The sequence below is a fragment of the Pongo pygmaeus genome, chromosome 19 (genome assembly GCF_028885625.2).
Source record: "Pongo pygmaeus isolate AG05252 chromosome 19, NHGRI_mPonPyg2-v2.0_pri, whole genome shotgun sequence".
In the NCBI taxonomy this organism is placed as follows: domain Eukaryota; kingdom Metazoa; phylum Chordata; class Mammalia; order Primates; family Hominidae; genus Pongo; species Pongo pygmaeus.
In genome coordinates, this window is record NC_072392.2 from 93,047,344 (window position 1) to 93,074,274 (window position 26,931).

The following is a 26,931-nucleotide window of genomic DNA, read 5'->3' on the forward strand; positions in this document are numbered from 1 at the left end:
CTGGCAGAATCAGCTGGTTGGAGGTGTGGGTGTTTTTTCCCAAGGGAGCTGAGGGGCTAGACTGATGGCCCAGAGGGTCCCCCATCCTCTGTCCCTTGCGACACAGACCACCTGTTCCTCTTACGCTCTCTTGTTCTTAGGACCTGTGAGGATCAAGTTGACCCCTAGCCTGGCCCCAACAGTGGTAGCCCAGCCCCCAGCAGTTATGTGGTCAAAGCAAGGCATGCCCCGGCCTTCTCACTGGTATAAGATAGTGGTATACTGTGACCAGGCTAACCCAGGCCCACCCTCTCCAGGCACAGCCGTCGGGGAGAATAATGCCATGCACCCATCCCCTCCCTCCTCCTCGACATCCAGCATAAATACTAAAAGAGCTGTTTTTGTAGAGAGATCTCAAAAGCTAAAACATGAGAGCCAGTAAGCCATGCCTGTAGTGCCCAGAGGAGTTTTGGTCCTTGCATCTGTTAACTCGGCCGAGGAGAGCCCAGAAGAGAGGTTATCGTGCTCTTCAGAGCTGCCAAACCCTCTAGAAGAGCCCTGCCTTTCCTCACAGTCCCCATTTTCTTCCTGCCATGGTGAAGAAAGGCTTCTCTAGAGCCTGCCCTAGAAAGTGGGCATCCCTCGCTCTGTCTCCCATCAGGTTCCCTGGGAGGACCTAGGATGGCCTTTTCCCTCCTCTGTCCTGATAGGATGGGGATGAACTTCCCTGATCTCCCCCTACCCCTGTCTATACTCCTAGTTCAAAGGATCAAAGTCCCTTTTAAAAACCTCATCACGTTAGGAGTGTCCCGCCCCAGGGCTCCATGACAAGGGACAGCCTGTCACAGCCCCCTCCCTGGTGTGCAGACCCAGCGCCTCACAGCAGAACTGCCCCAGGGTCATGAAGGTTTTCTGTGTCAACCCTGATTTTAGGTCAGTCTGATTGCCATCTCCCTGCTTAAAACCCCATAGAAGCTCCTCTCCAGGAAGCAAAGTCCAAACTCCCTCACATGGCATGGTCTGCCCTAGTCTCCTTCCGGAGCCTTCTCTATCCCCCAGACACTCCCCCACCCCCCTGCCAATGTCGTCCCCAGACGTTGAGTGCATTCACCGCCTGGCCCACCACATGCCTGTGCCTTGCTTTGGAGTCAGGAGCGTTTCCCCTAGTCCACACTGAGCTCAGGGCCCCTCTTCCCCAACCCCCTGCCATGGCGTTAATTGGGCTTTTATGATTATTCCGTTCCTTGGCCTCATTGTGAGCTCCTCCAGGACACGGGCTGCATCTCGTTCACCTTTCCATCTAGAGCCAGCGTGGCCCATCGCAGCGTGGTTGCTCCCTGAAGGTTGGAATGAGGGAAACTGCTTACAGGTGGATGCCACTGCTGGGCCTGTGGCGGGGCTTTGGCACACAACCCTCCCCTGGGACTTAGCCTGCTGATGGCCAGAGCCCACCACTGCTAGTGGCTGCTGCTCCGGCGAGACAGACTCGATGCACAGCCAGCCCCTCCTTTCTCAGTGGGCGGGTCATCCTCTGGTCCTCGCTGCCAGGACAAGCTTTCCCTCCGCAAGGGCCAGGGCACCTCTGTCTTTGGGGGGCAGAAGTAGAAGGGAGCAGCTGGAATCCATCCACTGCCGTGAAGTCACAGACGGCTCGTCACCCATCTCTTTCTCTACCACCACCAATTTGCATCTGAAATTCGGACAGTGACGGATTAGAGTAGGCGGCAGCTCGAGACAGGTCTGTTCCTCACGTCCCACAGCTTTGCGCACACATGCCCTCTGCCCCACTCCAGCTCCTCACGTAACATCCGTAAAGCTCTCCCAGGTCAAGGTCAGAACCCATGGTCTTTTCACCTGGATGTGCGGATGCTAGATTCTGTGGACCTCCGTCAGGCTTGTGAGGAGCCGGGCTGTCCTCTGTAAACCCTGATGGCTCATAATCATTAGGCAAATGACTGTGTGGGTTTTCCACAATATTTATCTTCCCCTTCCCCCTAAACCACAAGGGTTGCAGCTCTGGCATCAAATACTTGGAACTCTGCCCACCATCGGGTACCATCTGGCTTTTCAGCCGAGAAAGAGCCCACACAGGCAGGCAGCTTGTCCTCCAGTGAGAGGCCAGGCCAAGGCCACTGGGCCAGCCCAGTCCTGCCCTGAAGGCGCCAGCCTTGAGGGGGCCACAGAGTGGATGGCAGAGGAGACAGCCCCTCCATCAGGGTGTAAGCAAAGGAGGCAGTTGAGTGCTCTAAAGAGGAACTGGGTGCTCTAAAGAGGGACTGGGCTTTGACTGAAGATGACCTGTTTTGAATCCCTGCCACATCTAAGCCGTGTGAGGTTTGGGACAAATGAATCCCTCTCAACCTGTTTTCTACCAAGTGGAGACAGTCACCAAGGCACAGGTGTCTGCAGGGAGGAGCTCTCCTTGGAAGATGCTGTCCTGCCTGGGCACTCTGGTCATGCCTGGCAGTGCCAGTCCACTTGCTGGTTCTGAGCCTCGTCTTCCCTGCCCCAGGGCAGACCCTTCTCTGGAATGACAGACATCAGTCTCAGGTGTCTTGGGAAGCTTGGAGAGCTTGGGAAGGGCTCCAGGTAGAGAAGGTGTCTTGTTCAGGGGCTGAGCTCTTGCCACCAGCATCCCCTTAGTGTGAGCTTAATACCAACTCCCAGCTAGAAGCTTGGAGACAACAGGCGGGGTATTACCAGGTGTGTGGACTCATCCTGGTTCCAAAGGTGGGTGGAGTTCGCTGCCTGGGGGCCATAGCATGTGTTCTGGGCAGACACAGGCTCTCTCCTGCAGCGGCCACAGTGCGTGGACAGTTTCCTGGCAGGTCACACCCAGGCTGCCCATCCGGTGCTGCAGGAGCCCCCAGTGGGTCATGGCACTAGGCTCCCTCCCAGGTGGCGCCTTCCCCCACATGTCTCCCACGCACGGGCTCCTATGAGCCGCACTCTGCCTGACAGGAAGTTTGCTGACATTCCTTTTTCACCATCAAGGGGTTAGGGAGAAGATGCTCATTTTGTTGCCTCCCAGAGCTCCGGTAAAGATAGGTTACAAACCTCAGGTCCCTAACTAAGAAGTTCAGCATGTCATTTACGTAGGGGTACGGGGTGTTCAGAGGAGGTGGTTCAGAAAAGGAAGTTGTGTGGGTTTTTCTTGGCTTTGTTTCCACTTGCCTTGAAAAGTGGGAAGCAGAGGTTTGAGGAAGGGAACAGGGGAGGTTTTCGGCTGTCAAACATTCAAAGATGGCCCTTCGGCCAGTGTTCAGGGAGTAACAGCAAACCCAAGAACTGCCTTCCAGATGCCTCAGGTTGTCTTCTCGCTGACAGGGCTGAGCCTTAGAGCAGCCTCCCCCAGGCTCCTCAGGAGTTGTGAGCGGTGCCACAGTGGCTCTGGACTGTCCCTCCCGTGCTGTCCAGCTCTCCCTGTCTTTCTCGGAGCCAGCACAGGGGAGTCCAGGCAGCTCTCGTTCCATGCAGCCTGCGTCACAGCTGCCATGGGATGGCCAGACTCCTGGAGCAGGTGCTGCTTCAGTTCTGTGCGGGAAGCTCTCACGCATCCCCTTCATGCCGCCTTCTTCCCAGCCACAGGCTAATGTTGCATCCTGGGAGGTGGTGTTCTGGACCTGCAATAGCTCAGGCAGGTCGTGCACCAGGGCTGCTTGAGAGCCCTGGCCTCCCAGGTCCAAGGGGGCAACGTTGCATAAAAGAGAGCATCCATCCACGTTTCCCCTGGTTTCTTTCTCCCTGAAATCATTCTTCCAGGTTCCCCAGCATCAGAATCGAATAACATTTTCACAAGTATCTAAGCAGAGGTAGCACAGGTGCCCCACTGTTGGCCAGTCTGTACCTGTACCGAGAAAGTGCCCAGAGTTCATCCTTATCTCCGCTAGCCGGGCGGAGGGACAGGTCTTTCCTCCCGACCAGCCCCTGGTTGCTGAGCTCCTGCTGTGTGGATTTGGTTTCTTTCCTCTGCTTTGTAGCTTGGTGGCCACTTTAGAACACGCTGCTGGGACCTTCACTTTTGGCTCATGATTGCCTCTGCCTGGAGGCTCAGTGTCCTCCCATCTTTGAGAAGAGCTGTAGATCTTCTGTCTCCCCACTCACTCATTCAGAACGAGGCTGCCAGCTTGGCATGAGCAGCCATGGTTTTTTACTGAAGAACATGGTGACCCAGTGACAAGGTGCATAGAGCTGGCCTCTAATGCGCAAGGGGCACCCACTTCTTTAGAGTCATCTAGGCATCAACCGTCAGTTCTGTCTTCGGTCATCACCTGAATCTTTCAAACTTGGAGTCTATTCAGTAGGCATCTCCCAAGGACCTTCTAGTTGAGGGGTTTGGGAAGATCAGGGGGAGCCAGGGACAATGGGCCATGGTAACTTGTTCAAGCAGTGCATTATGGCAGATGTTGGGCTAACACTAATCACTGCTGCAGAGAGGGACATGTGCTGAGGGAGGCAGCCAGCCTCCGCCTGTCCTCATCACTCACTCTGTACCAGGTACACAGTATTTGAGAATTGGTGGGGGCAAGATCGGCACTGGCTGTCATGCTTGGGTTGGTGTCTACAACCCGACAGACTGTCCTGGCACAAATCCCATCCCCTCCCAGTCTCTGGGTCAGCCCATTCCTGGGCTGGTCTTCAGGAGGGGCGCTGCTCGCCCTCTGCCTTGTTGAGAACATTTTAGGAAGCTCATCCTTATATAGTTCCTTGTGAAAGTGCCATCATCCGCAGAATTCGGACGACCTCCTCTAGATGGCATGGTGCCTCTCGTCACAGAGTTTTGGCAAATAAGCCATGACAGCGGTTCATGGGATTTGGTGCTCACAGGCTGCCGACATGGTTTCTGACACAGCTCCTGCTCTGTTTCTCTGGCAGACGTCTTCCGCATGGTGAATGATCCTTTGTGTTTGGTCGGGAAGAACTTGGACTGTCTTAAAGAGCATTTGTGCTGTAGTTGAGTGGAGGTCATAGAAGTCAAATAAGAATAGTACAGGGGCTGGGCACCGTGGCTTACGCCTGGAATCCTAGCACTTTGGGAGGCCAAGGCAGGCAGATCACTTGAGGTCAGGAGTTCATGACCAGCCTGGCCAACATGGTGAAATCTCGTCTCTACTAAAAATACAAAAATTAGCAAAGCACAGTGGCACATGCCTGTAGCCCCAGCTACCTGGGAGGCTGAGGCAGGACAATCGCTTGAACCTGGGAGGTGGAGGTTGCCGCGAGCCAAGATCACACCACTGCACTTCGGCCTGGGCAGCAGAGTGAGACTATCTCAAAAAAAGAAAAAAGAAAAGAATAGTATCGGGGCTAGGCATGGTGGCTCACGTCTGTAATCCTAGCACTTTGGGAGGCCAAGGCAGGAGGATCACTTGAGGCCAGGAATTTGAGACCAGCCTGGGCAATATAGTGAGACCCCCATGTCTGCAAAATAATAATAATAATAATTAATTAGCAGAATGTGGTGGCATGCATCTGTAGTCCTAGCTACTCAGGAGGCTTAGGCAGGCAGATCGCTTGAGCCTAGGAGTTCGGGGCTGCAGTGAGCTATGATCGCACCACTGCACTCCAGCCTGGGTGACAGTGCCTCAAAAAAAAAAAAAAAATAGAATAGCGTTGACTTAACATTCTTTGGATGGAGCTCCTTGCTTGGCTTCAGGAGTGCTGCGTTCCCCCACTGAGATGTTTGGACGGGAGTGATGACTTGGTGTGTGCTGACACAAGGGATCAGGAAGCCACACTCACGTCTGTTGAGTGTCTTCTGTGCACACACAGCATGCTTTGAGGGGTTCAGGAACTTGAAAGCTCTCGCAGTTAGACAGGACATCAGGATGCAAATCCTGCCCTAGCCACGTGACCCTGAAGCCTGTGGTCCTTTCGCTGACCCACACTGCCTCAGAACTCACCTTCGTGTGGATGAATCCCCAGATACTATAATTCAAGTTGAGAAAATAAAAACTTCCAAACCAAAACGTTCACAGCCACTTGAGAAATAAAAATAGAATCCTTGAACGTTTCTTCACTACACTTCAAGGACGTGTTGAAAGTTCACTTCCCATTTAGGGATGGGTTCATGCTGAGTTGCCATTAACCCCAATTAACTCTTAACCCCTTGTGCCCACCAAGAGCAGCCCTGGAGTCTGGGGGATCCTTTCTTTTATCGCTTGAAATAACCTCCAGGACCAGGGAGCTTGGCTGTGCGATTTGTGCTCTCTGCCTCCGCCCAGATGAGCCCCCCTGCACCCTCCTCACTCCAAGCCTGAGTGCTCCATGGTCAGCCCCCACAGGTCTCAGTGCTTTTAAGGTAGCCCTATTCAACCTTTCAAGGCTTGCTGCTATACGAGAAGTGCCTCTGTCACCCCTGCTACCTTAACAGAGAAATCCCCATCAGCCCCCAGCCCTGGAGTGAGAAGGCTCGGGGTGGACCTGCTGGCCTCCCGTGTTGAAACTCCGGGAGCTGACAGCTGGAGTGAAGAGAAGGCTGCTGGTGCCTGAATTCTTGGCTCTAGAAACTCCATCTCACTCCAGCGTGGAAGCCAAAACCAAAAAAGCTTCATATTTTTAGAGGGAAAGAAATAAGCACACACTTAGAGAACTGCCCACATAGTAACCAACCAGTCCACTGCCTCAGTAGCGTTCATGGGAGCCAGCGGGTCACAGTGTCACTCCCCTGCCCCGCCCCACTTCAGTTCCAAGCCTTCTTGCCACTCCAGGATGAGAACAAAAGCGTTGCCTACGTGCTTCCCTGGTCACTGCTGGCCGCTTCGGCCACTGGCATTTGTCTCCATGGGACACTGCCCGCTTTTCAAGTCTCAGTCAGGAGGCAGGGCTGGGAGGGACCCTCCCCTGGGCGTCGCCAGTCAGCTGACGGCTGCCCTTGCAGGTGTTTTCTTTGTCACTTGGTGCAAAGGGTAATTGTGTGTCACTCTTTGTCCCATGGGTTAGTTTTGGTGTGGAGTTGCACAGAAAGTTCTTAGGACTTGTCCTTTGTTGCAGCCCTCACTTCAGCCCCTCATTCTCCTGTCTCCCCTTTCTGGTGGGTTTTTTGTTTTGTTTTGTTTTGTTTTTTTGAGACGGAGTCTCGCTCTGTCACCCAGGCTGGAATGCAATGGCGCAATCTCAGCTTACCACAACCTCACTACAACCTCTGCCTCCCGGGTTCAAGCCGTTCTCCTGCCTCAGCCTCCTGAGTAGCTGGGATTACAGGCACCCGCCACCACGCCTGGCTAATTTTTGTATTTTTAGTAGAGACAGGGTTTTGACATGTTTGCCAGGCTGGTCTTGAACTCCTGACCTCAGGTGATCTGCCCGCCTTGGCCTCCCAAAGTGCTGGGATTACAGGTGTGAGCCACCATGCCCAGCCTCCTGTCTCCCCTTTCTACCAGGGAAGTAGCCCCTCTGTCTTCCTTCCCCTTTTTTAAGGGAACTGAGATGGAACTATGAGTGTTGTTGAATTTCATCAAAGTCTAAGTTCCAGTTGGAAGCTGCAGTCTGCTCCGTCTCCTTCCAGCCAGAGGAAGGATGACAACCAGCAGCACTTGGGTTTTTAGTTTTGTCTCCGTAAGTATTTTGTTGGTTGGCGGTGGGTGACTATTAGGGACACTGACTCCACTGTCTCCAGAAAGTAGGGATGAAAAGGATCACTCCTTTGAAGACCTTGAGCTTCTTCCCTTTAGGTGAAGATGGTCTTCTAAGACACCACCCCTCTGGGAGCCAAGCAGACTGAGAATGGTCACAGTTCACCAGGGTCTGATCCCCTTCCTTGTGGGGACCTTGGAGATGCTGGTGATGGTGGGAAGCCAGGCATCCCAGGCCCCCTTCCTGTGGGGATCTTGGAGATGCTGGGGAGCCAAGCACCCCAGGCCCCCTTCCTGTGGGGATCTTGGAGATGCTGGTGATGGTAGGGAGTCGGGCACCCCAGGCTCTTCCCGGGTGCACTCTCTCCTTCATGGAGGGATGAATATCATTCTCCCTGAAGCCAGTGGGTAAACTCAGAGCCATGCTGTTTTGATTTGATGTGTGTTTCCTAAAATCATAACATGTCGATTCCTCAGCTGCATTGGGAAGAGTTATTCCCTGACTATGTGCTGTTTTCAGGCAGAGCAGGTGACTCTTGCCCACGTGCTGCTGGCTTTGCCAGGTCAGGCACTGCCCCCCGCAGGAGGCATGGAAAACGTGTACAAGGCAGGTTGGCAAGACTGGGGCTGCCCCTTCACCCACTCTAGCAGGCACTCCCCCCACCAAATGCAGTGCATCCTACAAAGCTTTCGTGAGCATCCCACGTTTGAGAGCCTTCCTAGGTGCTGCGACAAACAAGGATGCAGTCCTTGCCCTCAAAGGGGTTACAGTCTGCCAGGGACACAAAATCAACCCAAGAGAAAGCAGTGGTTCAGAGCCTACTGGAATGAAGTCAGGTGGTATCAACTGTGTGTTAGTAATTCAGTCAAGAGCCCCCAGGGAGGATTAAAATAACTCGCAGAGGAGATTGGCACTTAAGCAGGGCTCAGAAGGTCACAGGGCAAGATTCTTTGCCAGCAGGAGAATGAAGGCATGAGGTTGAAAATTTGGGGACGGGGTATCAGAGAAGGGGACCTTCTCCCTCTGCCGCTTTCTGGCTGTGTCACTGAACCTCTCCAGCCCCCCAGTTTCCTCATCAGTAAGATGAGGGCATTGTCACCTGCACCAGTGACCTCGCAGCGGGCCATGAGCATGAAATGAAACCGTGTGTGTTAGCACTTGGCAGGGTGTGGAGGGGCTGCAGCTTGGGCAGTCATGTTATCACAGGGCAGGTTTGATAGCACAGGGCAGGGCCAATCAAAGGACCAGTGGCTGGGAAGATGGCGGCCTTGGGATTGGCTATGACAGATCTGCAGGCAGAGGTTGGGACCTGGAGACTGTACAACGTGTTAAACAGGGTGTTTAGTTTGAGATTGGCACCAAGTTTAAAATTTCATTTTGTTTCTCTGACCAGCTAAATAGGCAAAGAAATTTGGGGATGGGGAGATAAGTATCTACCCACTTTACTTTTGTGCTCTGATGTTGACACCCTCACTCACACACTCCTGTGTGGTGCAGTTAAACTAAGGACCTACACGTTGCCAGTCCTGGGCTCCTTTTGTATATGACACAGAAGTGCGCTGAGTCGGAGAGGAGGGAGGCAGGTGGTGGACACGGCTCAGCCTCAGCAGGCGTGAGTTGAGCGTTCTTGGTTTAAAGATCCATTCTCAGAAGTAGCACAGCATTTGTTTCTCCATTGCATGGCTGGGCAGCTGACTCCTCAGTCTGTTCCAAACCACTCCAAGAGGAAAGTGGAGGCTCCAGTTAGTGACTGAGCCTTTGGTACCCAGATGCCAGGCTGCTCAAACAGGCACAAGTGTCAGTGCTTCCGGGTCCTCAGCAAAGCCACGTCCTGTCCAGGAAATCTCCAGGCACAGCCCACAACAGGCCCCCGTGAGGCTGCAGGGTCCCTTCCCCACATCTTTGAGTCACTGATTCTGAAGAGTAGATTTCCTTCCTGTCCAGAGGACAGAAGGCTGGGTTTGAGATTAGGCACTCTCTTTACTCCCTACTGTGCTTAAATCTCATTTCTGGTGGCATCTGGAGAAACGGCTCTTCCCTGTCAGCCCCATCCTTAATGCGTGTGTAGGACTGGGCTCTGTCCTGTTGGGGGTGCTATTGGGAGCCTTGCCTTGCAAGAGGGCACTTCTGGCCTGGGAGAAAACACACATCTGTGGCTTGAAGCCCCCCCAGTTTGTGGTCATCTGTGATAGCAGCCCCAGCAACCTAATGTAGAGAGCAAGGAAGGAGTCAGAGATTGCTGGAAGTCTGGAGCCTGGGCAACTGGAGGTGGGCAGTGCATGTAAGGGACACAGGAGGACAGGCAGCCCTTTTGAGCTGTAGACTCCAGAACGTTCTAAAAGAGCTGTGGCTGAGCATTGCCTGCAGTGCCCTGGGAATGTGAGCTTCCTTGTCTCCATCAAGACTTCAGCAAGGCTGCTGTGGGGCCCCTAGTGTCATCTAAACTCACTGACCCAAAAAGAAAGAGGATCTGAACAGACCCATTTGTACCCTCCTGGGTCCATCCCGGACTTTATTCCCCATGACCAGTTTGAAGATTTTATTAGAAATCAGAGTTTTCTTTTTTCTTTTCTTTTTTTTTAGAAATGTGCTTGGCTGCAGCGACTCGTGTCTCTGCCTCCTGTAATGAGTTGGGCTACAAGAGTCCTTGAGCAGAGACTGAGTTTGAACTGATCAATGGCATTTGGGGGTTGGAAAATTGCTCAGGAGCCAGCTAATTTATAATGTCATATGGGCTAGACTGGAAGACCCAAGAGAGTAGGCTGTGTCTTTTGGCTTTTTATCTCTCCTTTTTTTAAAAAGAAAAGAAAATACAAAGTGCCACGCTTGGCTGTTGAGCATTCAGAGATGGACACTGCCCTGCTAGACCATCTGGAGACAGGGGCTGTTCCTTCTCCTGCTCCCCTCCCTCCCCAAGACCTCAGCGGCCACACCGTGGCGTGGCAGCGCATGCCACTGCCTCTGTCCTCATCCTTTGTCACTCCGGATGCCTGCTCCTGCAGTTGCTGAGTTGTGGCTCTAACTAATTTGCAGAGGACACCTGTTCCTTAATTAGCCCCAGCTCGCAGTCTGTGTCTTCATCTGGGTGCTCTCTGATGCGTGAGCTCGCAGTCCTATGGAAGGGCTGCTGTTTGGCAGTCTGTGCGTGTTTGCTGTGACTAAGTGGGCCCTGAGCCTTCCCAAGCGTTATGGTCAGTCTGTACTCCTGAGCATGAAACGAAAAAGAAGCCACATTCCAACCATCATCCATCTTTGGATGCTGCAGCCATTGGCCAGATCTTCCAGAAGAGTCCTTCACTGCCAGTTCCCATGCTGAGGAAGACCTGCTGTCCCCAGAACTGGGTCTGAGAACACTAAGCGGATATGAACCTTCGTTTCGACTCCTCTAGATTCATATTCCTGGTCACTCAAGTGGCGTCTCACACATACCACTTACAGTACCTTTCAGAGGTACATCTGATTAAATAGAGGGATGCTCTCAGCGGGCTGGGATTCATCCATACAGGGTTTTACAGAATGGAGCCTTCTGTGTCCTAGGATCTTGACAAGCGTCTGCTGAGGACAAGAACAGAGATGGACAGGGCCCCTGGAGGACAGGACCCAGGCAGCCTACAGGAGCATTCTCTGCCTGCCCTTGGGGTTGGTTCTGCTGTCCCTCTATTTTTATGGTGTAGAACCTTCTAAAAACCAGTCTTTAGGTTTCTGAGATGAGATCTGACCTCCCACATAAGCCACCCCCAAGATCTCCAGCCCCCACAGCTGGAGGACTGTAATTTCAGCGGGAAGTCAGAGGCGAACTACCCAAACACCCGGGCACACCAGGAGTCCAGTTTCCGGCAGACCACAGTTACTTGGAAACATTTGTGGCAGGTGGCTCTGTGTTTATGCATTCTTCTACCTGACATCTCCCTCTTCATCCTTCAAAAGAGAAATTCATCAGTGGAAAGTTTCCCTGAAGTGGTAATTTTCCTAAGTGACTTACTGATGGTGCTGCGTACAGACCTGCTCCACCAGAGTCAACGTTCTGCATGCGTTACCGTGTCCCCAGCTCCTCTCCCTGGGCTGAGGGGACGGCGGAGGCTGTCCATTGCTTTTGTGAGGAGAGCCCTTTCCTCTGCCTTCCCCGCCCCACCCCATCCGCCAAGCCTGATAGAAAGAAAGACTTCTTTCCCTTCTGAGTGGAAGCAGGGCCAGTTCTGAGGCCCCCGGCAGAAAGCTTTTCTTTCCAAAGCCCTCCATGCCTAGTGACTGCCAGGTCGCCTTCTCTAGCCCAGCTAATTAGAGCCTTTCCTTAAGCGGCACTTCAGTCCTCCGCGTCACTCATCCTTACAATGATAATGGACTTGGATAAGAGGTCACAGCTTCTCCCACATCCTGCCCTCCTTATGCCCAGAGGTGGGGGGTGGGGGGCGGGACGGGCTTAGCCCTTCCTTCTGCGGGGCTCCTACCTGTCAGTCACAGGGGCTGGCCGAGGGCTGAGCAGCTGTGATGGATTCACCCAGATGACAGGCCAGAGCCCGACTCCCCAAGTGGGCCCGCTCCCCACATTCGTTCAGGCTTCCGAGCCGCCTGCCGCATCTATGGTGAGCATCATTAGCATTAACTTGATAAAATGGCACTGTGTAAATGTTAATAAGGTCTGATGCCTCACACTGCTTACGAGTGGCAGATTGAAAATGGTACCATCATCTTAACTGCAATGAGCAGCTCTTAATTCCTCTACTCCCTGAGCAACCAATTTGGCATGGAAATCCTAACCTTCCCCACATCCCAGTCTCTGCTCTGTCACATTTACCCCCATTTTCCTTTGCAAAGAAGGTTCCCATTTCCCACAGACCAGTTTTCTGAGACAGAGTTTGACTTTTGTTTTTTGAGTCAACACTTTCCCCTGTTCTCCAAAGAGAAATGAGAGGACCCATGCCGACCAGCACCCGCTTCTCTGCCTGGGTCCCGTCCTCGGCCCAGAACTTCTTTGCCCTGGTTTTCCTAGATGCAGCTCCTTTCCTTGGTCATCCCGGGTACTTCCAAGGGGCCTGCCCTGGAAGCCAGGGGCTCTTGTTCTCCAGGCTTCTCCTCTCAAAGCCAAAAACGTGGCCTATGCACATCCCAATCACTCCTCTCCAAGCCCTTCAGAAGAGGTGTCCTCTCCTGTGAGGCTTCGTCAGGGCTCCTGGGGCCCCTCCTCACTGTGTTCTTTCTTTGCAGTAAACTAAGAGTCAGAGACATGGCTGGTGCTTCTTTTGGATCCTTTTTGCCATTACGTCTCTAGCCCACGCTCATGGGCAGTTCGAGGGTGGGCACGTCATGGATCTTCAATCTGTGTTTGCTGAAGAGAGCAGGATGCATGGGGTCCCTGGAACGCCACCTGGGCCTTGCCTAGGAGGCTCAGCGTTGTCGGAACAGTACATGTGAGCAGCAGCAGGGAAGCATGGCTCTGGAGCTCTTGTTCCACCCCTGGCACTGGCACTTACCCAAGGTGACCCCAGGGAGCCTCTGCCAGTCCAGGTGTGCCCAAGTCAGGCCCGGCCTTAGCTATGGGCGGAGGCCACATGAGCAGCAGCGTCTTTCGCATGCAGACGGTCTGCTAGTGCGGCCTGCACCCTCCTCACTCTTGTTTCCATCCCCCAGGCAATCTTCACTCTCCTCCTCGGACCGTTCACCTTCTTTGATGTCCAGAAGACCAAGTACCTGCAGATCCTGACCTCTCTGATGAGATGGATCGGTGAGTCTGAGAAACAGCTCAAGTCTCTGCGCTTTCTTCTCTCGTCCCTTCCCTCTCCTTTTGTGAGAGGCCGTGCAGGGCCTCCAACCGTAGCTGGAGTGTGGTGGTAGTTTCCATTGACTCAGGCCTGTCTGGTCCTCCCCCTTTCCAAAGGATAAGGAGGGGGCAGATACTCAGCTTGCCTTTTACTGCTGGGGAAATTTAGCACCAAAACAAGATGATTTTTTCGAGGTCACATAGTGTGGATGGAGCTGGGGCTAGAGCCCAGGATTGTTGATTCTAGGACCAGCTTCTTTCTCATACAACCATGCTGGGTGCCCACTGACCCAGAGGCTGGCAGGGGGGCTCCCAAAAGCCTGGGTTGGGCTGTGCCCTGCAGAGCACGAGAGCGGCATGGCTCTGCGTTCTCATGAGTGTGCTATGTGGCATAACCATAAAAGCCAGCGGGCCGTGGCAGCAACCACTCTCTGCCTCTGGGTCTCTGGCCACCAGGGCATGAAAAGACACTCCCTCCACAGCATCTTCTAACCAATGGACACTGTGCTGAGCGTGAGTGCCATTGTCCTCAGCTGCGGTTTGGGGGTCTGTTCCCCCAAACAGGTTGGTGGTTGGGGGCTGGTCTACTTCCGTCGCACCATCCTGCCAGCCACCTCAGGGAAAGGGCCGGCTGCCCAACCACCTGGACGGAGGACAGGAGCGGGTGGGGCCCTCTGTGGCCAGCACGGCTTTGGGCGTCCGTTGGACCCCTCTTCTGCTCAATCTAAAAACAAAGAAAGCTGTTGCTGTTCTGAGAGAGGGGCCTGGACAGAGTGGGTGTGTCTGGGCTCCAGGAGCTTGCCTGCCTCTCAGCACAGAGGCACTTGGATCTAGAGGAGCCAAGGTTAGGGCTCCTCCTTCCTGGCCACCTTCCCCAGCCCCCTTTCCCACTGTGCTTGCGCCTTCTACCCTCATCCAGACTGGGGGTGCACGCTGATCCTGATTCCATGCCCGGACTCAGCAGTGGGTCATGGCCGCTGAGGACACTTTCTGATCTAAATGACTTCCAGCAGCTTGACATCTGCAATTCCCCTGGTTCCCCAGACTCAGGGGATTATGAGATGTCAGTGTAAGGAGCCTCTGTACACGGCAGTCTTGGCATGTTTAGTTGGAAGGAGCCACAGCAGTCAGGTAGCCCCGCCTCGCCTCTCTGGGAGCAGGCTATACAGCACAGGGGACAGGGTGGCCTCCGGGGCCCAGAGCTCACGACTGGGTGAGGCTCCCACTCTACTCTGAGGGGTTGTATGTCAGTGCTGGAAAGTTTTTCCTTGTCTTGAGCCACGCTCACCAGCCTGTGACTTCTTTGCCCTCTTGGTTTGTCCTTGCAAGGAGATGAGAGCATGATGGAGATGAGTTGTGAGGCCCCCACAGGGGCACATCATCTGGGCCGAGCCCGTCCTTGGCCATCAAGCTGACACGAGGGAGCGGGAGGACACCTGTCCATCCCTGGACAGGGCAGAAGTCTGCATCTGCCCCATTCAGTCTGTCTGGTCACGTACTCACCAGTGAGTGCTGTTCCCAAATTGCACTCACAAGTTCCAAAGCCCCAGGTTAAATTAACGTGACTACCTGGGGGAAGATGGGAATTGTTACTTAGAACCTGGGGATCCCACCAGCTCCAAGGAATGGATTTAGAATGGAGCCTCCCTGGGTGCCAGGAGGGATTGTGTCCAGAAGTCGGAGTCAGCAGGGATCAGAAACACCAGGGCTCAGCCGTCCACCCTTCCTATTTCTCTGCTTATATGAAGTATTTGAGAGCTCTAGGTAAGGCCGAGTGGGTAAGACCTGGTGGTCTCAGAAGAAGGAGTTTTCTCAGTAAAGCAGGATTTGGAGAAAACCGTTTTCCCTCCTTGCCTTCCTGGCCTAAGTCTGGTGCTCCAGCTCTTGTGGCTCCCTGCAGCCACATCTGTAGCCCCAAGGTCTGGCCTCTACCGTGTGGGACTGGCTGCACTTGACCTGCCCCTCAGCACTGGGGAGGGGGAAAGGGCCCCTTGGGTGCTGGCATGGAGAAAGCTGAGCTGATTCCCGTCCCTTCCCCTCGTCCAGGAGGACAGGAAGAGGCTGGGGAGAGGTGGAGGGGACGTTCCTGCTTTAGCCGGCATGACAGCCCAAGAAGGGATGACACCCAGGATAGTGACAGTTAATGGCTTCCGAAGACCCCTGCACTTGTTTAGGATGACAGATTCCTCCCCGTGTCTGGGAAGCAATACATTTGTTGAAAGGGAGAAGATTGTAAAAAGGAGAAGAGGAGGCTGAGGGCAGATAAAGAGCGATTGTCTCAGAGCAGGAGACCAGCTGTACCCCTGCGTCAGTCGGAGGAGAAGCCAAATTCTGTGGCCAGCAGGGCCCCGGGGTCCTGGAAGGCGTCTGGGGACAGCCCGGGCCCCTTGCCATTCTGCTGTTGGAGACCCTACTTCCCCAGAGTCAGGCTCACCGTAGACTTGGCTTTAGAAAATCGACTCCTGTTTCCCCCAGCCCCTTCCCACCCCCAGGTCTCCCACCCTGAAGCTCCTGGGGCCCTGCAGTGCTGCGGAGTAGGTGACAGTGGCCTCGAGAGAGGCTTTTGGCAGCATCAGGAGCCGGAGGTGGAGACCAGCTCGGGAAGGTCGACAGCACTTGTTTTTTTGGTGGTGACATTGTTGTCTTAGCAAGTCATCTGCCTCTTTTCCTTTTGATCCAAGAGATAATCAAATGTCAGGAGCCTCTCAGGCGAACCTTTTCTCCAGAGTGCTGCTGGGGGCGACAGCAAAGGCAGTGATTTTTTCTCCATGAGAGACTCAGACCTCTGGGCTTAAAAAGCAAACCTTTCTGTGGCATAGCCCTCTTGCCAGAAGAAAAATTACCCAGTTAAGTAAACTCTAAAGCGCAGCTGGGTCTAGGGTTCCATCCCCAGCAGCCAGCACTGGAGCCAGCGGGGTATTTTTCTTCCCAGTGCTGGCGGAAGGTGTGTCCCCCTCCCAGCCCCGGGCGGCAGCGTGGCTCAGGAGGGGATGAAGGGGATAGAGGTCCCCCTGGAGCCACCAAACAAAACAAAACTGGCAGCCCCTTTTGGGGGAGGGACCCCACGAGGGTTTCTCGCCTCTGGGCCAAGCTCACCCCAGGCAGTTTTTCGAGAACCACCCTAAAGGCAGTGACCTCAAAAGCCTATTTGTCCTCTCAAGTCTGTGCCAAGTTGTCAGTTCGCCACAAACTCCCTTTTCATTCTGTCTTAAAAGCAGCTGTGTGACCGAGTCCCACACACCCCTCCCTCCTTCCCACACTCCCGCTGCACCCCTTCCTCTCCCCTCTCCCCAGATGAGGCCATGCTTTCCCAACAACCAAGTGGGGAGCTCGGGGTTGGAAATAAGCTGGCTTGGGTTCCAGGAAGACAAAGGGGAAGAATAAGCACCAAAGGGACCGGAAAATCATAAATAAATGTGCTGAGCCGGAAACTTTCTTGGGCTTAATTAGGAATTAGTTCTGCCATCTGTTGAAACGAGGCCGGAGGAGACTGCAGGCCCTGGAGCTGTGCTGAGGAGCCTTCGGGCCAGCTCCTCCGAGGGGATCTGCTCTGCCCTCCTCCCCTTTAGTAGCCTTGGAAGCCCCATCGTTCTGCCAGAATGGCACTGAAAGGGTTAAATGGCCTTTGTAAATAGCCACTTGTCCAGGAAAACTCAAAGCATGGATGACATGTGACAGTGTCTGTTCATTTCTTGTGCTCCCCAAATAAGTTCTGGGGAGACTGGGCTGGTCAGTGTGGGATGCCTGGGTGGCAGATACCTCTGAATCCACATGGGGATGGAAGGTCTTGGTGTGCTGTCCCCAGCAGTGAGGCTGTTGTTCAGGCCCTGGCAGACCTGGCTGGCTCACCCCAGGTGAGCTGCTCTGCACCAGGTGGCGCACCTACTGGAGGTCACGCCGGGCCTCCTTGCCTTGTTCCCCCCATGTGGGACAGGCGGCGTTTACTCCCAATGTGCGCAGATGGATAGAGGCTTCTCCGCCAAGTTCCTTGTCTGTGCAGTGGCAGCGAGGCCTTGAATGGGACCGTGTTGTGAGCACAGCACCTGCGCAACGTGCAGACCGGAACCACAGTGAGCATGACTGTCTTCAGCATCATCTTGGTCAGCTGCCACATCCCAAGAGTGGCCTCAAGATGAGCCTCTCTGGGGGCTGGCCATGAGACTGGGGACATGATCTCAGCTGCCTCGAGAGAGCAGGCACTGGGTGTCCACACTGGTGTCACGGTGAGATCTAGGAGCACCCAGGTTTGCTCTGGGCAACCTCTGCTCTGCCACATCCCAGCTGTGGTGCCTGGAGAGGAGCCCTGTCTGCTCCGCCGCCCCCAGCATCTACTCCCACCCGCTTTGAGGAAGCTCTGAGCTGGGAGAATGAAAGGTAGGCTCATCTCACAGAGGGGCAGGGGCTCTAGCCTCTGCCGGCCACAGGTAGACCAGGGATGCTGAGGGGAGACACAGCACAGAGGATGTTCTTTGTGCTCACAGGCCCAGCGCAGGGACTTCAGATCCCAAATCTGAGCACCTAAGCCGATGGCGGGAGGCTGCCCCCGCCCCGCCGCAGGGAGCTCTCAGGCTGAAGTAATGGCAGCTTCATTACTTCAGTCCCATTACCAACTTTCCCCGGCAGACGCCTGCAGATGCCTCCCATGAACAGCTGGCTCGGTGCGGGGCGCCCCATTTGGGGTTATTAAAATCCCGATCCTTTTTAACAAAGGCTGCTCTGGAGTGCCACAGCCCTCCTCGGGCCTGGGCTGCCGAGGACCGCAGGGTTCCCTTCCCTCTGATTGTGTATGCAGAGCAGACGCTGCACATGCTCTTTTTGCATCTGTGTTCCCCTCAAAGTGGGTCAGACACCGTCCTCTTCAGGCGTTTGTGGATGAACTTGAGCCTCCCTCATGAAGTTCTCGGCCCCGCTCTCTCCACCTCCCTCAGCAACTGCCCCAGATTTGTTTTCCAAGCCGACAGGGAGAGGTGGGACGTGGTGGTGGTGGCAGGTGAGGCCCCCAAGAGGAAGCCATCACCTGGGGACATGAGGCTTTCTGGTGTTTACCTGTCTCCAAACCCATGACTGATCCCTGCAGACAGCCTCCCAGTGGGACTGCGCTGATCTGTCACCACCGGCAGCCAGGGGTCTCGTGTCTAGGCCATCTGGTGCCCACTGCTGCCAGCTTGGCGTTGGAATTCCTCCACAACCACTCAACTAGTGCCTCTCAGAGGTCCCAGAAGGACCCCCCGAAATGCCTCCCGTGCCTCCATCCAGACAGCCTCATGTGCCAGCACCACGCCACCCTGCTGTCAGCAGCCCTGCCCGGCCCAGGTCTCTGCAGCAGCCCTGCCCACCCTCGGACTGGGCCACTGTCCAGGGCTCTCCTGGGCTGTTCCGTGTCCAGTCGTGACTGGTTACACTCCCAGTGGAGGGAATCTTGAAAAACCTTTTGTCTATGTTTCATTTTGGTCTTAATTTTATTCTTGGTTTTCTAGAAGTTCTTTTTGCAAATGCACAGAGGCCCATTTATAGGAGAGGAACCCAGTGTTTCTGTTTTAAGGTAAGGTGGGCAGTTAATGAATGCTTGCTGGCGAACAGCTAGCCATGTGCCGCCAGATGACTCCCTTCCTTAGCATCAGTCAGGACTGACCTGAGAGTTCATTGGGCCCGAGCAAAGGGTGTTGCCCTTTCTGCCGTACCTCTCCTCTAGCAGCCTTTGTTATCAGCTCTGATCTGTGTACGGCCAAGATGGGCAGATCCAGCTACCAGACAAAGACTCCTGCAGTGCCCAGGAGGTCGGTGGCCCAGCTGTCCAGGCACTGACAAGGCAAGGAAACTAAGTCCCAGATCACTCGTGGTCGTGGGTCAAGTCTGGCCCGACGATGGTGACGGGCATGGCCTCTGTGCAGAACTGGGCTTCACGTGGGAGGGTGAGTCTTAACCTTGCAGCAAGTCAGGCCGTCATATACATCTGCAGGGCTGCCACGGCCCACGGCAACCCTGGAGCTCCAGAGTTACGTTCAGACCCAGGAGGGGCCACCCATCCTTGCTCGGTACCACCTCTCCTCATCTTCCTCACTCTCTCCTTCCCGTCTCTGTCTGCATCTAGCTGGCTGCTGGAGAGGGAAGGGCTGAGCAGCCTGCAGGAAAGGTGACAGCACCTGAAATTTTATGTTTTCAATCTCCAGGAAGGAGATTAGTCAGCCAGCAGCCAGAGGCCCTGCCTTCCCAATGATTGCACACTGAGCTTGCTCTGACAACTTAAGAATGAAAAATTGAGACCCTGCCCTCCCAGGCGCCACCTGCCAGGCTCCGAGGGTGTGGGGAAGTGGAAGGATGAAAGGCCAGAGCCCGTGATTTCTGACGGAAGGCTTGATTGCTCCAGAGGCTCAGACACTTGCCCTTCACCAGGCCGCCTCCGCCTCCTGCCACCCTGGGGAGAGGGGGACTCTGCTCTCAGTCCTTTGGGCTAAATAATTTAGCCACAGGATAGAACCTTGTCCTATAAAGCTGGTTGTTTCAGCGCTCTCCTCTTCTCCCGGGGTGAGGAGTGAACGAAGCTAGAATCCTCCAGAAAGCACAGGAGCTGGCCCACATGGGAAGATCAGTTGGCTTTAGATTCCCTCCTTTCAGCAGAAACCCAAGTGCGTGGTAGGTGAGTTGCTAGGCAAAGCTGGCATATGCTGGATGCCCTACAGGTCTGAAATGAAAACCAGACCCAGGGCCAAGATGCTTTTGGTGCCTGGCACATCCGTGTGGGGGCCTCCTGTAGTCCCCAAAGGGAGCTCCTCCCAGGCAGAGCCCTCGCCCACACCACAGCCCAAGTGCAGGTAGGTGCCACCCCAGGAAGGATGGGCCAGCTCAGGCTCCAAAGACCCTGTCTCCTTTAGCCCCTCCTGGAGAGGGCACACACCCGGAGGCCCCAGAGGTGGGGTAGTGGGGATTGCCTGGCCTTGAGGGGCCTTAAAAGATGCTGGCGGTGGTGGGGGTGGGAAGGGGCCTAAGAGGAGGAACTGAGGGTTGCTCTGGTTGGCAGAGCAGGGGTGAGCAGCCTGTTGGGGTCCTCCTTGCCCCCCTCCCCATCCCTGACCCCCAGAGCCCCAAAGGTTAGCTGAGGCCAGTGATGAGGTGTTCCTGGGAACTGTTCTGACAGCAGCTTGACCTGGCCAGGAAGGCAGAGTCACTAGTATCATCCAGTCCCCCTTGTTGGAGCACAAGGGGAGCTAGATGAGAACTCAGCGCTGACACAGTTTTTCCTGCTTGCCTGGGAACTGGGCTTTCAGCAGGGGCAATAGGTTTCTGCAATGATAGAAGGCATGTGCAGCTTCCTGAGCGATTGCTGCGAGCCAGGTTTTACCAGCACGGCGCTGCCCTGTCTCACTCCAACCCTTCAGCGTCCCTACAGTCATCTCCTTTTTTTTTTTTTTTTTTAGACAGAGTCTCGCTCTGTCGCCCACGCTGGAGTGCAGCGGCACAATCTCGGCTCACTCCAACCTCCACCTCCTAGGCTCAAGTGATTCTCCTGCCCCGGCTTTCTGAGTCGCTGGGATTACAGGCATGGGCCACCACGCCCAGCTAATTTTTGTATTTTTAGTAGAGATGGGTTTTCTCCGTGTTGGCCAGGCTGGTCTCGAACTCCTGACCTCACACCTGAGGTCTCCCACCTCGGCCTCCCAAAGTGGTGGGATTACAGGCATGAACCACTGTGCCCGGCCTCATCTGCATTTTTAAAGGTGATGAAACAGTTTGCCCCAAGATTACACAGTTAAGTGGCAGATTCAGGAGCTGTGCCCAGTCTAACTTGGCCATTTCCAAGCCGGGACTGTGTCCTAGTGTCGCTCACACCTCTAGGCTGCAGGATCCTTGGGCTCTTCCACCTCCAGCCTGCAAATGTGGGTCTCCTTCTGCCGAGGTCAATCCCATTATTTAAGGAACAAATGCCCAATCACCTCTCTCTGTTTTAGGGCCAAGAGGCTGGTCTCCAGTGGTTCTCTGCTCAGGCTGGTGTTGCTCCCCTACCCTTTCCAATGGCCCAGCTAAAGCCAGAGAGCCCTGCAGCCCGGCACCTTCCAAGGGCTAAGTGGTGGTGAAGGAGGGAGCTGGCGCCAAGTCCTCCCCAGTCCTGTCCCCCGCCTGGAGTCCCGGTGCCTGAGCTGGTGATGGGCACACTGCCAGCCATTCGTTATCATTAGCCCTGGCATGTTGATTCTCTACTTGGAAAAGAGAGTGTCGCTCCCAGACAGCCACCGTGATGGATGGCCTCCACCTCACAGTGTCAGAGCCACAGCCACACATGGGGAGCAGGGAATGGCACGGGGCTTGGGGCACCCTGGCCTCAGGGACATCTGGAGCCAGGTTCAGAGGTCAGAGAGTTGCGGGAGCAGCTCTCCAGGAAGCAGCCCTGCCAAGGCACAGCTCAGCACTGGCGTGTGGAAAAGGCCTGGGGGCCCATGCCTGGAGGAAGACCCTTCACCCTTGGCCCTCAGGGTCATGGCTCTGAGTGTGTGTGCACAACTCGGGCACCCAAAGGGATTAGGGAGGAGGAGTGTGCCGCGTGCGGTCTGGCCCTAGTGGATGCGTGTCCCCATACTCCTCATCCCTTCCAGGCCCTGTAGAAGGGGATGAGCAGGCTGGGGGAGGGGGCTTCTGGGCAGGGACCGTTGGGCAGGGCCCTCTATGGCTCCCAAGAGCCTCTGTTCCAGCTCACGCCCTTAGAGAGATGTCCCTCTGATGGTGGCCCAGGACCACAGGCCAGTTCCATAGCACCTGAGACCCAGCCAGTGCCTCCCTCACTAGATCAGGCTGCCCTGGGTGTCACAGCCCAAGGGCACTTAGAGCCCATTTGTCCTTGGGCTTTTCCAGAAGGATTGGTGCAGCGTCTCAGCTCCACCCTAGGTCTTCAGCATCCCCATGCAAATCAGGGCAGATGACAGGGTTAGAGTGAGGAGTCCTGGACTGAGGTTGGTGGCAGGAGGGGGAAATCTTTCAAATCCTCAGCATCTCAGGTGCTTCCCAGGTACGCACACATCCACACGGCCCACAGACCCCCAGCACAGGAAACCCCCACTGAGACACCCTTAGAAATACAATGCCAGCCACCTGGGGAAGTTTTTAATTTTTAGTAGCGACATCTTGAAATTCAGTTCATTTTGATAAAATACTTAACATATCAAAAATATCTTTCAACATGTAATCATGAAAAAAATGACAAGTGGGATACTTTACGTTCCTTTTCCACGCTGTCTTTTTTTTCTTTTTTGAGACAGAGTCTCGCTCTGTCATCCAGGCTGGAGTGCAGTGGCGCGATCTCAGCTCACTGCAACTTCTGCCTCTTGGGTTCAAGCGATTCTCCTGCCTCAGCCTCCCTAGTAGCTGGGATTACAGGCGTCCGCCACCACGTCCAGCTAATTTTTGTATTTTTAGTAAGGACGGGGTTTTGCCATGTTGGCCAGGCTGGTCTCAAACTCCTGGGCTCAAGTAATCCGCCCACCTCAGCACTGGGCCACACACCAAGTCTTTGAAACCCGGTATGTTTTACACTTGAGCACACCTCAGTTTGAGCCAGCCATGTTCCAGTGCTCAGGAGCCTCAGCCTCGTGTGGCCCTGGTGGTCAGCACGGCTCTAGATGCTTCTCAGTGCTTCTCCGTCAGAGCCCAGTGGGTTTGTTGCCACCTTCAGGGAGAGCGTGGGCAGCATTCAGCCTGCCCAGAAGTAGCCCTTGCTTAATTCCAGAGCCAGTCATGGGGATGAGGAAAACAGGAAAGCCACCAAGACGGACTCAGTGCCTCAGCGTCGCATGCTCATAGGGAGAGCTTCATGTGTGCCCCCAGAGCAGAGGTGGGGGCTCCTGGGAGGGCTCTTTCTGCTCCACGCCGCCCCCCCACCCGCCCCGCCCAGGCCTGGAGAGCTCTGGCCCCTGTGCCCCAACTCCAGTGGTGCCTGGGAAGGTCACCCAACTCTCTCCAGCCCCACACAGACCCCAGCATTCTGTAAGGAAGGCGGAGTCCTGCCCAGGCCTCACATGGCTCAGAGACCAAGGCAGCGCTGCCTGGGAGGACCTGGAAGGAGCTCGTCCTTCTCCGTACCTCCAGCTCAGCCAGCCCTTATGTTGATGGCCAAGGGTGTGTGTTCAGCGCAGGAAGGAAGGGGCTGGCTACTGACCACTCTGATCTTTCTGTCCCTGCCCACGGAGACCCAAGAGAGGTGAGCTGGGGGTGCTGGTAGGACTCCCCGAACATGAGCATCAGGGCCCTGGGCCCCAACTCCAGACACCTACTCATCCCCATCTGGCCCCAAGAACAAGTCACCTTCAGCCGCTACAAGGGGTTGGCCCAGTCACGGCTTCATCCCTCCAATAAGGCCCCCTTCTTTCCCCAAGCCCCCAGGGTGAGGTTTCAGGAGGGCAGGGATATTCTGCAAGGGAGGGATTTGGGAGAGATGCGGGTGTTTGTTGACTTTCATCCCCTTATAAACCAGCGCCACCTTTGCCGTTTGGCAGGTGTTCAGAGTGGGTGGGCTCACCTGTCCTCCTCCCTGCCAAGGAGAGAGGCCGTGAGGACAGATGTGGAGGCAGTGCCTTTAGGGACTTCTTATCTGGCTCTTGCCAGACTGAGGCTGTCTGGGGAAAGGCCGCTTCTCTTCTGACTGCTTTAGGAGCCTGAGGACTCGGATGTTGTAAGAACATGTCTTGATGTGAAATCGCTCCCTGACCGCCATGCTTGAGGTTGCTGCAAAGCCGATATTAACAAGAACCTTGGCTTGTCCAGATGCCCGTACACTGGATGTGCCTCCTGGCAGCTCAGTCCTTGTGTAAATTTTACTTCTAGCCTCCTCAGAAAGGGAAGGGAGGCGCCTTCTCTGACTGGCCTCTGGCAGCTCAGAACTCGTGCCTGTTTTATCTCAGCTCCAAGACATTGACTTCCTGTGCCTTCGCTCTGTCTTCCTCACTCCCTCCCCAGGTGTCAGTGTGCGAGGGAGGGGAGTGGCTGTGGCCCAGGTGAATCAGTGTGGCGAGGCCTGCTTGTGGAGCTGAGATCCACTATCAGGGTGAGCCTGTGAGCAGCCAGCAGCCCTTGGCAGGCAACCTCACGGGGCCTTGATGAGGCTCTGCCTATAGGTGTCCTCGGGGGCCCCCCTCCTCATCTCCACCCCGCATTGAGCTGCTCCTCCTAAACCATGAGGAGTCACAGCAGCCACAGACCTATAGGGTCGGAATGGCCCCAAAAGGTCCTCCACATCCCATCTGACACCTGCTTCCCCTCTGGGACCCTCACCACGTGGCCTCCTACCCTCAGGCTTGGCCGCCTCCCACGACGGGGATCTCATCATGTACCCCACAGCTAGTGTGCCTGATAACCAGCCCATTCTTTGGTTGTAATTTGTCCCCCGTACCTTCCACCTGGACTCTGGTCCCCTGGACTCTGGGCTCCAGAAGGACAGGGCCCCTGTCTCAGTGTGCTCTCCCCAGAAGGCCAGCATAGTGCCCAGCACCCAGGGGAAACTCAGTCCATTGTTGTTGAATGAAGGAATGAACAGTCCAGTTGGGCCCATGGGTGACACAAGACAAATGCGGTGGCTTTTGCGGTGGCTTTTACTCAGATATTAAGAGAGAAGTCTCCTGCCTCCCCTTGTCATTTTGTAGCTGAGCCTTCCGTGGCCCAGCAGCCGCTCGTGTGACCTGTGTCAGCCTCCTCCTCTGTCCTCCCCTCTGCTTCCTCCCAGCTTCTCACTGCTGCTCTCCACCACTCAGAGCGGTACTGCCAGTGTGGAATTGTGGGTGGATGTAGATGCGGATGTTCTGGGCACTGCCTGTGATAGGCTCTTGGGGAACTGCAGGCCCTGCTGGGGGCCGATCCCCCTGCACATCTGACTGTGAAGTCCAGGGTATCTGGTTCTTAGCGTGTCTGGGGAGCACTTTCTGCTCTGTCCCACCTCCGCGCCCGTCTGGCCTCCCACGCAGCCTCCACAAGGTGGGCGCAGGCTGTCTCGGTGGCTGTGGCCGAGCCCCGGACGTCGGTGTGGCTCTCGGAGCCCTGCTCCCCACCGCGCATCCTGGCAGGGTCTCCACAACCTGTCATCCTCGTTTCATCTTGATTTATGATCAGATCTAATGAGTTTTTGGAGCAGCTGTCTCCCAGGGATGTGGCGATCAATCTAGGAGATGGCTGTTGAACTCTGCTCCTCCCGTAGCCAGGGGAGGCAGGGAGGGGCCAGACAAAGGGGCGGGGCCACAGGGCCCTCGCCAGGTGGGCAGTGGGGGTTAAGCCTCGTGCCATGGTCCCGGGACCCTGCAAGGTCGGGGCCCTGATCTCCCCTCTATCCCTCCCTTCCTCCCTTCCTTCCTCCTTTCCTTCCTCTTTTCCTTCCTTTTCTCCCTTCCCTCCCTTTCCTCCATCTCCCAGGGGAACTTGAGGTTCTAGATGGTGCTAGTTTCTTTTGAATTGGCTGGTTTGGAGACCAGGCTGGAACAGTTCCCTTCACTCTCCACTCCCAGGGGACAGATCCCAGCACCCGCCTTCATATCCTCATGGTAGTGCCGAACCGGAGGGCCCTGCCCCCTCCCCAGGTAGCTGGGTTCACCTTCTGCTTCGACTGAGGCCATTTCCACTGGGAAGCTGGTCCTCACCCCTGTTTTGGGGGCGTGGCTCTTCTAGAACCACCTGCCCTTTCCGGATGTGCTCCTCACCATGGCAGCCTGTCCCCTTCCTGGTGTGTGAGCGCCCTGAGTGCAGGTCAGGATTCATGGGTGAATGACCCACCTCTGCTGGGTGCGCACTCGGTCTGCTCAGCCCCAGAGCTGGTGGCGTCTCCATGCAGCCGAGCTGCCACACAGCTGGGTGAGCTTTTGACAGCAGCGCAGGGTGTGACCAAGGGAGTGCACGAAAGCCCACACGGCCCTGCAGCTGCACCTGCCCCGTCAGATGTTTATCCCACTTTCTAACGCTCTGGAATCACCTCCCAAGAGCTTCTAGCATCTGCTTCTGACTTGTAGGCGGCAGCAGACACCCAGCCCATGAAGGTAGACTTGGTTTTTGCAAATAGACTTGTTTAAGACAATCAAAAGAACGAAATGGGTGACTAATCTAGGTAATCTAGGTAGTGGCATTACGAGGTGAAACTAATTATGGCTAGAAGATCATGAAATCGTTTTTTTAATCACCCGTATCCATGGCTTTGTTTTTGTTTGTTTATTTGTTTGTTTGTTTTGATGGTGGAGTCTTGCCCTGTTGCCCAGGGTGGAGTGCAGTGGCACAATCTCGGCTCACTGCAACCTCTGCCTCCCAGGTTCAAGCGATTCTCCTGCCTCAGCCTTCCGAGTAGCTGGGATTGCAGGTGCACGCCACCAAGCCCAGCTAATTTTTAGTAGAGACGGAGTTTCACCATGTTGGCCAGGCTGGTCTCAAACTCCTGACCTCAGGTGATCTGCCTGCCTCGGCCTCCCAAGGTGCTGGGATTACAGGCGTCAGCCGCCACGCCCAGCCGCCATGGCTCTGTTCTAGCTGAAGGTTCTAGAAGTTGTTCGACATCATTGTTGGTGTCAAAGGTGCCTCTTCCCAAGACAGCTGCTCTGGAGGATGCCAGTTAGAAGGTGTACGTTTCAGGGGTGTGTGTGTGTGTGTGTGTGTGTGTACAACCG

General features: G+C 55.2%; 1 protein-coding gene across 3 annotated transcripts in view; it reads left to right on the forward strand.

The window, feature by feature from the left end:
• TMEM104 (transmembrane protein 104) overlaps window positions 1-26,931 on the forward strand; it is a 62,785-nt gene that overhangs the window by 29,379 nt on the left and 6,475 nt on the right. For all 3 annotated transcript variants that reach the window (XM_054456294.2, XM_054456296.2, XM_063657097.1), the window contains exon 9: window positions 13,183-13,276. In XM_054456294.2, coding sequence (XP_054312269.1) covers window positions 13,183-13,276 — 94 coding nt within the window. The remainder of the gene's footprint in view (window positions 1-13,182; window positions 13,277-26,931) is intronic.